Below are 18,284 nucleotides of genomic sequence, written 5' to 3'. Positions count from 1 at the left end.
AACTTTGGCTTAATTTAGAAACCTCTTTTTAGAAATACTTCTTCACATTAATATTTTACTAGTGGCGTTTTAATCAATAGGTGTTTCAGATTCAGTATTCAAATGAAACACTCATCTGGCAATTTGTCAAAACATGTCATTAGAAGAAAATAATGAAAGTCAGGAAAAGGTTATAAATACAGTTGGAGACACAGGATAGAATAAACTTTGATTCGTTAATGTTTATCCTTTAGAACTATTTGCATAGAGTCATTGTCTATCAAAACCTAGGATTAACTTTGGTGGAGCTTACATGCATGGTTCCAGTATTCATCTTCATTTATGTATTATTTATACACCACCTACTTCCAAAAAAGATTTGAAAGCAGCTTTTCCAATAAGGACTCTGGCGAAGCTATAAAAAAATATCATTAAAAATTAACAAAGAAAGTTCAGTGAATTGGATTCAGAACTTAGCATGATAAGGACTTTCTGAGAGACTTGGCAGTGGTGTGTTGGGTACGATGGTTTGTTTTTTCAGAAAACATACAATCTTAAGACTTCTTAGCTCACTTAATCTGGGCCCGCCCCTCATGAGTGATTGTCCTTGGCAGCAGACTGTCCAGCACCATTCCAGTGTTAAGTGAGCCAAGTGCTTTCCTCATATTTTCAAAGGTCCACCTGACAAGACTCCTCCACCGACAAGACCTCTACCGACGATGCCCCCACACCGCTCCATTCCTCCCGCCGACCCACGCAAGAATGACAGGCCCAAAGCTCCTCGGCCTCCCACTGGCAGACCTTCCTATCCTGGAGCCAAACCCAACATCTGCGATGGGAACTTTAACACTCTGGCTATTCTTCGCCGGGAGATGTTTGTTTTCAAGGTAGGAGGCTGTGATTTTTTTTTTTTTTTAACAGTAGATCAAGTGTCTACAGTGTCGCTTTAGAAAACAAGTTCTCATTCATTCTCACACTACCTTCCCAGACCACTCACAGTTAGAAGTTTCAAAAAAGCATCTTAAAAAATAAACGCACAAATGGGCTTAAATGTCTAGCAGAAGATTGCTGTAACATTCTATTTGAGGAATGCCTTTATGTCAGCAGAAGCTAAAATGCCTAGAAATGTGAGGGTAAGAAAATGCTGCATGTTACGAACAGATAAAAAAGCATAATTGAAATCATGAATAGGAACTAATAGGGATGATTTGCTTGGGAGCTTAGCCACTTCAGGCGCGCTAGAGCTATTCTATCTTTGATTTGCACATCTTTATGAGATCCCTATGATTTCACTTGACAGTTAAAGCATTGTTTTTTAGAAGTAGTAGTGATCATTTTGTTTGGGGTCTACTGGCAGGAATTTGAGTTAATATGAAACCATCATTTTGATTTTACAAAAGTGTATGTTGTTTTCTTTAGTCAGGCATTTATATATACCTGATTTATATTATTTTTTAAGAAGGTTACAAGTAAAACTAATATTACATTTTGCTAAGTGTGCCTTTTAATGTCATTGGGTTCTCAGACAATAACAAGCAGTGTATTAAAGTAAGTTACATAATGAACTTACAAAGTAAGTTTAATCTAATGTTGATAGGTGAATATAGTGTAATAGTAAAAAATATTTTCTCCCTCAATATTGTAAACTGATCTGAAAGACTGATGAGAAAATATAAGTGTTATGTTGGCATTAGCGTATTAAAATAACTACATCTTAGCAATACCATCCATTTAAAAAGAAAATAATGTGCTCTCTTTTTGGGTAGACGTGAATCAATAAATAATGAAATATTATCCTACTTATACAGAATTTCCTATCTACCAGAGGCTACACTTTAAAAATATAGATTTCATATAATTTTTAATAGACAAAGTACTCTATTTCCTTTATTGGAAAATAAGATTTGGATTTGATATAATATGCACAAGAGCATCATACTTTCCAGGAAAAATCGATGCTTTCGTTCAAACACATGAATAGATTTTTGAATTCTGTAAGTGCTCTGCAATGCTTAATTAGATATCTTCCATTCAATTTAAGTAGATTAATAAATTTAGATTCAAGGAGTAAAAAATAAAAGCTCTCTCTCTCTCTTCTCTCCTTCTCTTTATATATAGCCACTCATTGTGGCTCAGCCCGCAGCAACTAGTTGAAATGAAAACAAAATGCAGTCATTTGTGTATTCTACAAGACACCAAATGACATTTGAAGGATTTTGTTTTCTCCATTTTGGCCAAATTCCAACATCCCAGCTTTATAGCTTGATATCATAGTCATATCAACAAAGTGATAAACTTATCTGAGAATATGATGTGAAATGGACTCTGGGTACATCCTCTCCATCCTTCCTATCTGTCTAACTAGATGGCCGATCTCAGAAAAGACTGATATCTTCAAGTGTAACAATCATTTTCACCAGCCATTCTGCTCCGCACACTGGGAGTATTCTTGATTGACAAAATGAGGTCTTGTGATCACTGGTTCCTGGAATCAGGAATGGATAAAAAGCACATAGGCCAACTCTCAAGTAGAATACAGTAGCCACTATTATTAATATCAGAACAGGTATATGAAAAATATGAGTAAGGTCTGCTTCTCTAACCTCTCATGTTACCTTGGCTTCCTTAATCAAAACTCTATAGGAGAGGGGCGCCTGGGTGGCTCAGTCATTGGGCGTCTGCCTTCAGCTCAGGTCATGATCCCAGTGTCCTGGGATTGAGCCCCGCATCGGGCTCCCTGCTCAGCAGGAAACCTGCTTCTGTCTCTCCCTCTCCCACTCCCCCTGCTTGTGTTCCTTCTCTCACTGTGTCTCTCTCTGTCAAAAAAATAAATAAAAAATCTATAAAAAAAAAAAAAAACTCTATAAGAGAGAGTTCCGAAACTCTATCTGAATAATTTCTTTTTTCCACTGGTCCCTGCCCTCTCTAAGAATGATTACTGTTGAGGATATCTTCTGATAGGCATTGCATTCTTTTTAATCTCCACTTACTTGATGGATTTTGTGTGACATGACTTGATAATTTTCATACTCATCTCTTCTTCTGTAGAAAGCCCAGGGTAGTTTACTAGGCACCAGGGATGTAGAATAGAAGGTAGCGCCCCTGTCTTTGTGGAGCTCATATTCCAGGAGTGAAGACAAACATGAACCTAAGTACTTTCAAGATGTAGGAGTAAAAGGTACAACATGGACATGAAGAGAACGTACTGAAGTCTAGTTGAATAGTTCAAGAAAACTTGACTGAGAAAAAGCTTATGCTGAATTTTGAGAGAAAAATTTCTTAGGCACATTAAAGAAATTGGTATTTGGTGTACTAAAAAGTTGGTGTATTGAGGGAGAGAAAATAGATATATTAACTCTAGTGCAAAGTGACAAATTATATAAATTGGAAATAAACAAGAAAGCATGATTGAGTGATACCTGCTCTTAATTAATAGCTACTGTGGATTGAGTAACTAATATGTCCCTAAATGTATCTGGGCACTTTACATCCATAATCTCTAAATCTGATAATAACTCTGCAAGATGCACAGAATTCTCTATTTTACAAATGAGAAAACTGAGAATCAGAAAAGTTAGGTAGTTAGTCTGAGTTACAAGGTTTGTAAGTATTAGTCAGTAGATGAACGCAGGTCTACTTGATTCTAAAATCTATGGTTTTCCCACTAAGCTTTGCTACCTGAAAGAGTAAGGGAAAGTTCAAATGAAAGGTGGTAGGCTTTAAACTATATCTTAAAATAATAAATATGCAAGAAATATTTATTGAGCTCCTACTGTGAGATGCTGTTTTAGGCACCGGCCATGTGTTAGTAAACAAAACAGCTAGACCCTGGCTTCTTGGAGCTTACATTCTAGCTTTCAAAGTGCTTCACACAGAGGTTCTCCATGGGTCACTGAACTATGTGGGAAAGCATCCACAAATTCTGTTTTCCTTTAGTAATAACTGCCGGCCCACTAAGTTATCCCTTTATACCTAAATAGACTAGACTAACTTTACCTCAAATTAATGTCATTTCCCCATATGTGTTCTACTTGCCTGAAATTACTCTCTGCCAGTCTCTCTTGTGCATACCTGCCTTTTAAATTTTCTTTTAATATACTCATCATTAGTTTCATAGTTTGCTCCTTATCAACTATTCCTTGAAGTATATTTTAGGATCACCCACTCTTTGATCTCACTTTTACTAATGTAACTTGATTCTCTACTTTTCTTCACTACAGATTTTCTACACAAATTAGAAACCTCTTTATCTCCTCAACCCTTACCCACCCAACACTCATTTCACTGTGGTTTTAATATCTGGGGCTTCCTTGCAAGCCTCTGCTTATCTAAAACTTCCCTCCTCAATGCCTTCCACATGTCCCAACCTCTCTGACTATTCTTCAGCCCTATATCTCTTTCTAGTGATTTCTGTATTTATTCTCTACATTCAATTAGCATATTTTAAATTTCTATCTTCTCTATTTCTCATGGTAGTACATTCCTTAACTAGATTATAAACTTCGTCAAAGCAGGGATTGGTTCATATGGGCTTCATAATGCTCAAGCTAATGAATAAGGATCTCAGTATAAGAATTATCCAATGAAAATAGAGCTACTATTGTGTTTATACAACAGTAATCAACCAATATGACGTTACTGAAAATACTTCATTCTACTAGTTTGTTATTCCTTGCCCAAAGATTTCCGTATGCTTTACTTAAAATCCGTATGTATGTTTTTACTTAAATTCTGAAAATCTAGATATAAGTAAAAGGTAATATCATCAGATAATTTTGTTTTCTTATTAGAAAGGAACTTTTCTTTAGAATGGTAGTTGTAGCATAATTCTTTTTAGGAGCAAAATTCCTCTTCAGAGATTTGATTTACATTGAGCTTTGCAGACACTCATTTATTTGAAGTGAGTTCACCTGGACATGTATCTAAATGGAAATATAACAAGCATTACATATATATAATGTACAACATATATTTTAATTATATATGTGTGTGTTTGTATATATATTTCTGTCCCATCCTATAGATAAAATCCTGAATATATTCACATGAGAAAGTTAAGCTTTCCATGCAGCTTCATAGTCTTTGGGGAACATAAACCACCTAAAGCAAGAAAATGAAAATCAAAACAAAATGCCAAGGAACAGAGGAATAAAATAGTGATACAAGAGCAGCTTTGTCCTTCCTCAAAAGGGGTGATTTTTAAGAGTGTTCCCTGCAGAGTTTATACTGTGTATATCACAGGAGGCTGCTGTTGTGACCAAGCTGACAACAGGAAAATCTGACTGTTCAAATGAAGACTCAAAGTTCTTTGGGACTACAAGATAAAAACATGGACTATTTAGCTATTTTGTGGTGTAAAAGAAAGTGGAATTAGCCAAACTTGTATAGGATATGTTTCAGCACACAATATTTTGTTATATGGGAAAGAATGCAGTAGTAACTCTTCTTCCAGAAATTGAAGATAGGAAGAAAAACTGTATCCACACTTGCAGTTCTTTTAGCATGTGCAGACACATGTTTATGCATGCACACACGCTCACACACACACACACAAGGTTTCACTTGGTAACTGACCAGTTCTTTAAATCAAGGGGAAAGGGGAACAAACAAAGGCCAGTGCTTTACAGTAGAGCTAGAAAGGATAGTGTTAAAAGGCACTTTTACACTGTTTCGTGGAACAGCATTCACAGAAGTACAGTAAAGTCTTTCCAATTAGTAGAGAAGAAGGCTTAAGGCTCTGAGTAAGGAAAGCATTTCACTGTATACCAAGAAAACCACAAAAAAACTTACTACCTACTTAATTCTACTGAAGAATCATAGTTCCTTTTATTTCCACAGAAACAGATCTGTCCAGGTTCTGTCCTTATTAATACTAGCTTAACTTCCATTCAAAGTACAATGTCTCATTAGCCAAGCCTAGTAAGTACAGGGTATGACCCAATTTCATTTGCAAGATGCTGGTTTTGTTTCATAAAAGAAGAGATTTTATATGAGAGACAGAGAGAGAGAATGAGAGAGGTTCAAGAGGTGGGGAAATGAGGAGACATTGCACAAAGGGTAAAACTTTCAGTTATAAGTCCTGGAGACCTAATATACAGCATGGTGACTATAGTTAATAATAATGTATAGTTTACTTGAAATTTGCTAAAGTAGAGCTCAGTTGTTCTCACCATAAAAAAAAAAAATAGGTAACTATGTGAGGTGATGGATAATTAGTTTGATTGTGGTAATCATTTCATGATGTATACTTATAAGAAATCATCAATTTGTATACCTTAAATATACACCATTTTTATTTGTCAATAGACCTCAATAAAGTTGGGGCAAAAAGCCAAGGTTCTTTCAGTTGCCCACAAACCTGCATGATCACTACATTTTGCTTTACCTCTCTGATCTCACCTCCTCTTTCCTTGCTCATTTTTACTCACTCAGTGCCAGCCACCCTTGTCTCCCTGCTGTGTTTGAACTTTCCAGGCACTCCTGGCTTTGCAGGTCTTCCCTGTCAAATACCACATATTCATGTATCTTCCAGATTTCTGTGGCTGTTTGTAAAGCAGCAGAAGGCTATCTCCAATCTCTGTTCCTGCGCAGTCTGCTTCTACATAGGTCTGCATGGGGCTAGATATATGAAAGGAAACAACAATATTTGTAGAAATAGAGTTTTTGTAGAATAGAGTTTATTGTGGGTTATATAAACTTTGTGCCATTTTTGTGACTCTAAAGACTAGATTTGCCATTTACAATTGGAAGAATTCTCTCCCAGCTCTTAACCTAATGATGTCATTCATTCTTGCTGCATACTTGTATGTCCTTGTTTACATCAGTATAGGATGATGCTTAAAGTTTTAGACATTAGAGATAGACTTGGAGTCAGATCCCATTTGTCATAGGCTCCACACAAGGAGCCTACTCTTGTATTTACTGCTGGATTGCGCCATGCCATGAACATAGGAGACAATAAATATCCTTAAAAATATCTCTGAGCTTATTTTCCTTATCTGTATAATGGCTAACAAATTCCATCATAGGTACATAGTAAGCCTCAGGAAATGGTAGCTTTTTTGTAGCAAGACAGACTTGGCATTTGGAATTACTCATTATATTCAATAACTCAAATTCCCATGCTGTTTGAAATTATTTTTTAAAATAACTTTTAGCTGAGTAAAGATCACAGAAAATGGCTCTAATTTGTATTTTTAAGGGAAAGGAATGGAGTGGTTTGTGATTGTTGTTCATATCACTTTATTCAATGAAATAAAAGTATTCTGTTGTCAGATGGGGGTGCGTGGGTGGTTCAGTCAGTTAAGCGTCTGATTGTTGGTTTCGGCTCAGGTCATGATCTCATGGGTCGTGAGATGGAGCTGGTCTGGGTCCTGCTCCCAGACTCCCAAGAGGAGTCTGCTTGAACATTCTCTCCCTCTGCCCCTTCCCCCGCTCGTGCGCTCTCTCTCTCTCTCTCTCTCAAATAAATAATTTAATCTTAAAAAATATATATATTCTGTTGTCAGAGAATCCAAAAAGTGTTTAAAAAAGAAATACTTAGAGAAATTACACAACAGAGGGTAATCTAAAATTACTCTGAGTCATAGTTTAATTCTGTACTGCCGGGAAGTATTAACTGATATTAATAGTATGTTGTAATTGGGGCTAGATTCACACTAGACCAAAGGGAGCTATCAACAAGACACTGCAAGCAGAGTATTAATTAAATTTCCTTGTAGTACAAAATCACAGTCTTTCAAATATTTTAGGTAAGTAAACATTTTAGGAAGCAACTGGAATTATGTGTAATACTGAATTTTAATGTCAATATTAATTGATTTTCAAAATATTTGTATTCTCTGTGGCTTAAGATTTACTCCTTGAAATATTTAAATTCTTTACTGACATTTCCTGACCGTTGGGGCAAGTGTCTTAAGTATTCAGAAGAATGGATTCACAGTCACCTACATTTCCAGTCTTCTCTCTAGTCACCTTTTTTATAGGTGACTTCAGACATTTTAAGCATGTATTTGGATACTTGCTTTGGATTCAGTAAAACTGTTTTTATTAATAATATAAAATAGAACATTTAATATATGCTTACAAATAGACCCATAAATACAGAGAGGAGGGGGTAGGGGAATGGGCAAAATGAGTGAAGGGGAGTGGGAGATACAGGTGTCCAATTACAGAATGAATAAGTCACAAGGATGAAAGTACAACAGAGGGAATAGAGTCAATGGTATTGTATTAGCAGTGTAGTGACAGATGGTAGCTACATTTGCAGTGAGGGCAGCATAAATGCAAACTGGTGCAGCCACTCTGGAGAACAGTATGGAGGTTCCTCAAAAGGTTAAAAATAGAACTACCCTACGATCCAGCAATTGCAGTACTGGGTATTTACCCAAAGGATACAAAAACACGAATTTGAAGGGATACATGCCCCCCAATGTTTATAGCAGCATTATCAACAATAGCCAAATTATAGAAACAGCCCAGGTGGCCATCAAATGACAGATGGATAAAGAAAATACGGTATATATGATATATGGAATATTACTCAGCCATAAAAAAGAATGAAATCTTGCCATTTGCAATGACGTGGATGGGGCTAGACAGTATGATGCTAAGCGAAATAAGCCAGTCAGAGAAAGACAAATACCATATGATTTCACTGACGTGTGGAATTTAAGAAACAAGACAAATGAACAGGGGGGGCAGAAAAGAGAGGACAACCATGAGCCAGACTCTTAACTATAGAGAACAAACTGATGGTTACCACAGGGGAAGTGGGTGGGGGGATGGGTTAAATAGGTGATGGGGATTAAGGACGGCACTTGTGATGAGCACCAGGTGTTGTACGTAAGTGCTGAATCACTAAATTCTACACCTGAAACTAATGTTATACTGTATGTTAACTGGAATTTAAATAAAAAATTAAAACAAAAATCACTACGTTGCATACCTGAAACTAATGTAACATTGTGTGTCAACTATATTCCAATGGAAAAAAGTAAAAAAAAAAAAAAATCTATATATGCTTGCAGTGCATATATTGGAGACTAAACTATGTTTTATCATGTACAGTTTGATATAAATTTATAATATGAATAGAAAAATTCCATAAATCATGCAAAAATGTTTTCAGAAAGTATATTAATTGTGAGCTAATTTGAAAAATCCTCTCACTCCAAGCAATATCAATCTTCCTCTTCTACAATTATTAATAATCTAAATCTTTTCAGTATCAAAAATATTTTTTATTCCATGTTTGTCATAATCTATAGCTTTATATTGAGATTTGTACAAAGTGCTCACATTCACAATTTATTGTTCAGAGCACTTTTACCTTTTTTTTTTTTTTAAAGATTTTATTTATTTATTTGACAGAGAGAGACACAGCAAGAGAGGGAACACAAGCAGGGGGGGTGGGAGAGGGAGAAGCAGGCTTCCCGTTAACAGGGAGCCCGATGCGGGGCTCGATCCCAGAACCCTGGGATCATGACCTGAGCCGAAGGCAGACGCTTAACGATTGAGCCACCCAGGCGCCCCAAGAGCACTTTTACCTTAATGCAAGATTAATAAGCAGTTTAGTTCAAGATTTATACTGTACATAAAAAGTAGATTTTCTTTTATATTAGAAGTTTTTAAAATAGCACTTCTCCAGTTTTTATCTTTCATATTTGGCATTTTTGGCTGTGCCAGTTTTGACTTCTTATATTTCTGTAAAGCAAAAATGAGACTTTATTTTTTCCATTCCCTTTTTAAACTTTCAGTTAACAATGTTGTGATTATCATTGTGCTTTGTGGAGTATGTAAAGTTATTTAAACAGTCAGCCAGCTCTTCAGAATTTCTTAGAAGCATTTGTTTATTTTTTGCATGTGGAAATATATAAAACATGTAGAAATACATAAAATAGAGGCCAAAGCTATCATTATTTGCAAATTATGTGACAGTCTACCTGAAAAATTCTTCGAAAGTCAATGGTGGTGATGGTGGGGGGTGAGGGACTAATTAATGATGTTATGAAAGATGTCCTGAACCATAGTAAAACAGTGAAATATAGCTTTAGTTCTAATAAGCTCTTTGACTATATAATTGAAAAATATTTTTCTTGACATAAAAAAACAACTCACAGGATTAAACTTAACTAGTGGTACTTGTCCTATTGGCAGCATTCAATAAATATTTATTAAATGAACAACGGTTTGGGGCACCTGGGTGGCTCAGTCAGTTAAGCATCGGACTCTTGATCTCAGCTCAGGTCATGATCTCAGGATTGTGGGACTGAACCCCACGTGAGGCTCCGTGCCAGTGGGGAGTCTACTTGAGCTTCTCATTCTCCCACTCCCTCTGCCCCTCCCCAAAACTCACTCTTTCTCTGTCTCAAATAAAAAATAAATCTTTTTAAAAAGTGAACAGTGTTTTACTTCTCACTCTATCTTCTTTGCATTTAACTTCCATGAGGGAGGTTCTTGACTATTTTGTTCATTCTTCTTTATGTGCTTCTTATGATACTTTAAAGTTTCAGAGCATTATATTATGTTTATTTGTATGACTATTTTAAAGAAGGTAAATTTTATCAATAGCAAATGAGTAAGATTGAAAAAATATTTCAAGTTTAAACTACAGCATTAGTATATCTTACAATAAAAAAGGGAAGTATGCATAGTTTCCAAATTAGCAATCCCCTGCATGGTAATTCATCCTGAAATAATAAAGTAAATGTAAAATGAACAATGATATTCATCATAGCTTTCTTGCCAGTAGGAGAAAAATTTGCATGCAACACAAATTATCCAGTAATATGGTAGTGGTATAGCAAATAAATAGTATATCAACTCAAAGAAATATAATATAATCATTTAAAAGGTTAATTATGGAGAATGTATGAAACAATAGGACATGATTATTATGTATACACAAGTATAAAATAGTAAAATTTAAAATTTTACATATCATGAATTGCATTATTTGAAAGATGTATTGACAAAACAGGGAAATTCTAGAAAAATGATGCTAGACAAATCTTAGAATGGAATTATGAGTAGCTTTTAAAAATCTGTAGTGTAGAGATGCTGTATATACATTTAATAGCTCAAAATATAGTGGCATAAAAGAAGCTTGGTAACTGTGAAGGTTGTAGAACATGAAGGGACAGTGAAGCCCTATCATTTTCAAAAAATACAGGTAGGCAAAAGCTATTAAAGTATTCAATGACTTTTACCATGGACTGTGACTAAAAATGTCCTTGTTCAAAATTACAGTGACAACTTTCAATAATATAATTTAACCTGGCTAGCAAAGATGTCCAATTAGATGAGGATCTGTGCCCACTTGAGTAGGATTAGCCTCTAGTGAATCAAGCTCACTAAATATTTTGTTTATCTACAGTTTTGCCATTTTGTAGGCACCATGGTGAGAATTTTTTCAGTTTACTATACAAATACTTTAAAATCATGCAAAGTGAAGTGATATTTGGCAATTAATCCAGAGAGTATTGTTAATTTATACAACATGAGGACTGCCATATAGCAATGTTTGTCAGTTCAACAAACACTGATAAACTGTAAGCTGTGTAAGGCACTGAGCACGGAGACTGGTACACCACAGATGTTCAAGTAATTTCAGCAACTGCTAATATCGTTGTCATAGTTGTTGATGACATTATTATTACTAGCACTATCAGTGTTGTGAAAAGCGCTGAGGTCAACCTTAAAGAGTTGCAAAAGAGTCTATGACAACAATCCTTGCTCTTAAGAAACTAACTACTGGTACTCTTTTATTCATTCTTTTTTATTCTTTAAGGAAGTTTTGGCTGGCTTCCAAAGAATAGACATTGGGAATGTTCTTTCCTTCAGGGAGGTAACAGTCTAGCAGAGGAGGTTTCAGTAACTAGATCACCGTAATGCATCATGATGGGCTGTAATAGGCTAAGGCACAGAGTGCAGTGGGGACACAATGGAAGGCCACATAAACTGGGGAAAAACTTCTCATAGAGGGCATCTAATCTGCGTCTGTAAGAACATGTAAAGTTAGCCGAGCTCGGAGGTAAGAAGGGGTAGGTGCAGTAGGCTAATCAAGTTTGTTCTAAAAAACCAAAGCAGGGAAACTGACAAACGAGGCTGGAGAGACACAAGTGGGACTCCTTCATATAGGATCTTACATGCCCTGTTGAGAACTCGAGGCTTTGTTCTGCAGGCTAGGTTAACTGGCCAACAGAGTTGACCCAGGAGTGACTAGGTCGGAAGAGAATGTAGGGAACAGAGCTAATGCAAAACATTGAGCAAATGTTGGCTCTCGGGAGAGGAACTGCTAAGAGCAAGATAGAGCCCCATTCCTAAAATGTGGGATTGAAGACAACTAGCAAAACAGGGATTTGAAGATCAGGACAAAAGAGCAGCTCTAAGAAGGCTGCTCAAGGAATGGGTGGCTGGACAATGAGTCACAGAGGGCCAGGACTGAATTTAAAAATAAATCAATCAAACAAGCAAGCAAGCAAGCAGGCTTGCCTTTAAATGTCACAGGGAGCTGAAATTATGAAGGGACTCAGAGAGGGCCAAAGAAAAAGATCTCCTATCGGGAATTGGACGAGAAGTACCAGGTCTTTCAAGAATATTGAGAATATTGAGACTTCTGTAAAAAATAAGTAACAGTGTTTCCCTTTCTCTGTAAAAATATTATTTACTGAAACTTCACGCAAGGAGAGGTGCATCAGATTCTTAATCTGTCAGGACAGGAAGCATTTTTATGGAGAATTAAATGTGGTTATTGTGAAACCACTGCTTTCTAGCATCTCACCTGGAACAGTTGCTGAGTCTCTGCATTCATTGGGCTGCGCTACTTTACTTGTGAAGTGCAGTTATTTGGAGCAGTTACTGGTGAACACATTAAGCAAACAAAGACTGTTTATATCCTTGAGCTGAAGCTGGAAGGAGCTGATGTAAGAGCTGGCCACTTGTGTGCCGCTGATACAAAACCTCCGCATCCATAATCCTGAAGTCCCTTGGAATAGAGAATATTTCCCAAGTTGTCCACTGCATTTGCAGTTACTATCAGAAATAGAAATGCTGAAGCTTCTGGTTGGTTCCTAAAACTCTGTCATGTAGTGCTATAATTGTGTTAGAATATCTTTATCATGTATAACAACCCTGTTTCTCTGTTGCTCACATAAACAAAAGATCAGATAGAGGATTAAAAATAAATTTTGTGATGAGAATTCTGAACACTGTTGAAAAAAATCATAGGATTTACTAAATATACATGTAAGGACAATTTCTCTATTTCCCTCTCGGGTATTTTTGGGAGATTTTTTTTTTCCTTGCATAAATATATGATATGGGAAATAGTTTATATAGGAAAATACAGGAAGTACTTATTGATACATAGTCATATTTAATTAATTTATGTAGTTGAAAATCTGTATTGAGTCTCTGTTGTATTTAAGAAAATATATTGGGGCACCTGGGTGGCTCGGTCTTTGGGCGTCTGCCTTTGGCTCAGGTCATGGTCCCAGGGTCCTAGGATCGAGCCCCGCATCGGGCTCCCTGCTTGGCAGGAAGCCTGCTTCTCCTTCTCCCACTCCCCCTGCTTGTGTTCCCTCTCTCGCTGTGTCTCTCTCTGTCAAATAAATAAATAAAATCTTTGAAAAAAATATATACTAGGTTATAGTAAAAATGGAAAAGCCCAGGCTTTGGATCTTGTATGACCAGGATTCCACAACTAAGCCTGAGTTTTCTTCTCTAAGATTAGTATCTCTATGGCTGCCCCAGTGCTACTTGCTTAAAGAGCTTATGTAACTCATTGTGGGAAACAGACATTAGTCACTGACTCGGAAGAGAAGTAAAATTGTACCTGTAGTAACTTCAAAGAAAAGAAAGTATATGGTGCAATAAACACATATAAATATTTGTTTTGTTTTAGTTTTTAAAACCTGATTAAAATCAGGGAAGGCTTTTCTGAGGAAGAGATACTTGAACTAACAATGAGCTATCCCCTATTTCATGTAAGAAAAACTACATATTCTGCTGAAAAGAAATTTAGACTAAAAGTCAGGAGGCATGGGTTCTGGTGTCAGGATACTGTTACCATGATGAGCATTTCCTTTTTGGACTCTATATTTCAGAGATACCAGGTAAGGCAGTAATAGCTAGATAATCCTTCTCACAATGAGATAAAATATATGAAATGTGTTTGAATGTTTAGAAGAGCTGCACTAATGTGAGACATTATCACTGGCACAGATTTTAGAATGTTTTTTTAATGCATAACACCAATATGTCACTTTTACAGTTTTAAATTTCATGAAGTCAGTATATGTTATATTGGAAGCTACAGGGGTCTTAAAAACTAGGTTTCTAAAGAGTGTGGTTACCAAAGTAACAGTTATCAGAAGCATTATGAAACCTGAAAAGTATGACAAATTAAAATCAAGATTGGGAAGTAAAGTTTTAACTAAATACCACCCATCTTCCTCATCCTCTTTGGCTTTCATTTAAAGAATTCTGTTTTCCCATAGTGGATAAATTGATTCTTATAGTCTTCTCAGAATATGTATATAGAGTGGCTCTTGTGAAATGATTTCATTCAATTATTTTGTGAAAATAATTTATTTTGAACATATCCCTTATTACAGTATTTCTAAGAAAAAATTGATATTATAATAATGGTAATTTATTTTGCTGTAATTATGGTGATTAAGGTAAACAATTCATCATAAAGAACCCATATATTTGTTATTCATGGAATGAGTGCAAAATAATGGTCATCTAATTCTATAAACATCTAAAATTTTTCTCAAGTTTACCTGTAATTTTCTTTACAAATTTATAGACTTGTTCACTTATTTTGGTTTTATTTTTTATATAGGTAAATTGATTTTCGTAATATTGTACTTGGATTTACTTTCACATCAAACTTAGAGCTGGGTCATGTTGATACTGGGCACTAAAGTTGTTTCCTACTTTGGTTTCCTTTTCTTAAAAGTCAATGAGTGTTAAGAATTTCCAACTAAGTATTTGGCTTCAGGGTTTTGTTTTTATTTTTAAATTTGTAAATCTATCCTTGACCCTTGAATTAAATACTTGCTGTGTGATAAAGAGTTGGCCTAGGCCAAAAGGAGGTCTGGCCTTTTGCAATGGGCTTTGTGGAAGTATTCCGTCATACGTGATAGCATTGTCTTTGTTTAGGGTGGGGGCTGGCTACACAAGAAAAAAAAAAAATCATGTGATATAGGGTGGGCGGGGGCTTTGGGTTATGTGGTATCCATTGACCTAGATACTGAATCCAACCATGTGGACAGCCAGTCAATCAGACATGCCTGCAAAATAAAGCACTGATAAAAACTCAAGACACTGAAGCTCAGGGGCACTTCTCTGTTTGGCAGTAGCCCATGGATATTGTCACACACTGATACCAGGATGGTAATGCACCCCTAGGACAATGGAAGCTTCTCAGACGCTTCTCTACAAATCTCTTCATTTGGTTGATTTTTGATCTGCATTCTCTCCCTGTAAGAACTAAAACTTTAAAATATAATAGTTTCCAGTGGTTTTTTTTTTTTTGAGTCTTCAAATCTTAGAATATTTTTGGGAACCCCTGAACTTGTGGTTGGTGTGAGAAGTGAGGGTGGTCCTGTGTGGAGTTTTCCCTCTATCTAACTTTATGGTTGGACCCTACCTTGTTGCAGTTGGGGTCAGAAGTCTTGGGCAGTCTTGGCAATCTGGAGGACTATGCTCTTAACTTCAGTTTGGTTAATTCTAGGAATTTGACAATATCTAAATCCCCAAAATTTCTTAAACTCAGTGACAGCTCCACATTCTTCAGTTTAAATCCATGTTTTGAAAAATTAAATAGCTTATAATGTATCATCTTTTCTACTAGAATGCCTCCTTGAACCTGAACATAGCTTTGTAATTCTTCAGCAAACTTATTTATAGATTTCCATATGATTGATTTTCATTTTCAGACTGGAAGGATGGGGCGTTCTCATGTCCCAAGCCCCAGTCTTTTTCTATTCCCATAGTTTGAATAGAATGTTTGAGTAGCATGAATTATACATAGAAACAATCCTTGGCAACTTAGGATAACACTTAGTCCAGCAGTAAATTCTATACCTAAGGCCTCAGATGAAAGACCAAGAACTTAAGTTCCTTGTTTTTTAAACTAGTTCTATTTATCTTGTTTATTTTTAAAAACACCAAAAGACAAAAAACAAAAGCAGTGATCCTCTGAATAAACAACAAAGCAGGAAATAAAATTCTCAATTTTGATCAAAATGTCTTTGGCATTTGAATTTGAAATAAAGACACTTGAAGTACTGATTTCATTTTAATACGGTGCGGCCAAATAGGACATTTTTAGTTTTTTTTTTATTAATAATTCAGTGTATTAAACATTTCTTCCTAATATCCCTATGGGATCTAGGGAAACAACCCATAATCAAACTCAGTATTTGTTCATTGAAACTTATAAGTTGTCCCAATAAACCAGAGTTAAAAGTCTCTAAAAAGTCTCATGTCAGTTCACATCTGTCTCTCTGCCAAATAAATTTGTTCCAAACTCAAGGAGCAACTTTCTTTTTTCAAGCTGTTTGAATTTTACAATTGTGAATAAGAGATTATAGACATAAACAATGAATATTGTACAATAATGTAAATAAATGGTAGTATTTTGACTATTTTTCTTTTCCTTTAATGATATTTCAGGAATAACATTATGTGTTTGGAAATTTCATGAGGTACAAATAGTAAGAAGTTGTGTGCAGTAAGAAGTTTAACAAGTTACAGTTGGCTTTTTTATATCACTTTCTTATTTACTGCTCTGTTCCCAATGCCTAGCAAAGCACCTAGCTTTGGGAGGTGAAAAATAGGTCATTATTAAATGAATGAATTCTAGATAATCAGTTACTTGAAAAGTCTTTTGAATGTTCAGCTAATAACTTGACCATGTTATTCAAGAAGATACTTTCAGGGACACCCTTACATTTTCATAGAATCATTTGATAATTAAGCATAGATTCATGTTTAAGGGCTATACTCAATTTTGAAGTGAATTTCATGAGAGCAGAAAATCATCATACAAATAATACTCACTAATTCGTCAAGAGGGGTTTTTGTTGTTCATCTTTTAAAATATTTATAAATAGGATCGTCACTCCTATGAATTTTCATTAAGCTTTAGCAGAGTTGGAACTTGTCGACAATCCCCATTTTCCCTACAACTTTATGTCTAAACTGAAAGAGAAACTCAGAAATCCCATTCTGTAAGGTGTTTATGGTATATATCTCTATGATCCTAGGTCATAGAGATAAGTGAATTACCCTGATGTACAGAAGACCAAAGCCAGAACCCAAGGCTCTTAGTCTGTACTCCTTTTACTGTGCTATTTGGTTTTGTTTCCAGTGGCAAAAGAAAAAAAAAAAATCCTTTGGACATTTCAGTCTATCTGTAATTGTAATAATTACAATAAACTTGCAAAAACTTTAAGGCAATTTTCAAGGCAAAATTAATAGTTTTTTTTAAAATGCCTTTCAGCAATTTATTGCCTTCTTTTCCTCTATACCACTAACCATTGCCTGTAGTAAAATATTAATGTACTGTAAAATTTGTGAAGCTCTGCCTTTTATTTTTGTACCTAATCAGCTCTCTCTATAATTTTGTAACCAGGTGGCCCACCCTGAATTACCATTGCAAGCTATATGCATTAATAATATGGAAACTACAGGAATGAAATAAGCCTTTGAAAGTGGTTAGGAAGGCCAGAGAAAGAAAACTGAAATCCTTTTGACAAGCAGTGTCTGAAGCTGCTGACATTCCTTTAAAGGCTTTTTCATGTTGGCACACAGAGAGGCTTTACATAGCACACCAAGTAAAACCTATTAGCTGCCGCTCCAGTACAAGGGACTAACAGTTTTCCATGAGACCTGGAAAGAAAATGGACAAACTTTCCTATTGCTGACCTTTCAGTTTGAAATTATGTTTTTGAAGTGCTGGATGAGGGAAAGAAAGACATAACTTCTTTTGGGATGTGTTGCTGGTCAATATCTACCTCTTTCATTTCCTTGAGAGCTGTGTATTGCAATGACATACATATTTTATAAATTATAGAAATAAAGAGACATTTTGAACCCTGGATCCATGCTACATAAACTAAAGAATAGTCAGAACATAGCAAGAGGGAAAAATGTACTATTTCTTTTGGTTACCTCATGTTTTACAATTTTGCAATAAAAACTTTTGAAAATGAAGCAATAACCCCTCTTACTTGGCATTGAAAACAATTTAATGTAAATTTAAAAATTAGTTAACTATCATTATCTAA

The 18,284-nt window shown here is 35.5% G+C and overlaps 1 protein-coding gene across 2 annotated transcripts in view; it reads left to right on the top strand.

The window, feature by feature from the left end:
* MMP16 (matrix metallopeptidase 16) overlaps nt 1-18,284 on the top strand; it is a 277,042-nt gene that overhangs the window by 201,245 nt on the left and 57,513 nt on the right. For both annotated transcript variants that reach the window (XM_081816217.1, XM_081816216.1), the window contains exon 6: nt 655-866. In XM_081816217.1, coding sequence (XP_081672343.1) covers nt 655-866 — 212 coding nt within the window. The remainder of the gene's footprint in view (nt 1-654; nt 867-18,284) is intronic.

The sequence above is a fragment of the Leptonychotes weddellii genome, chromosome 4 (genome assembly GCF_054177405.1).
Source record: "Leptonychotes weddellii isolate Sample4059 chromosome 4, ASM5417740v2, whole genome shotgun sequence".
In the NCBI taxonomy this organism is placed as follows: Eukaryota; Metazoa; Chordata; class Mammalia; order Carnivora; family Phocidae; genus Leptonychotes; species Leptonychotes weddellii.
This window is presented reverse-complemented; position numbering and strand designations above follow the sequence as displayed.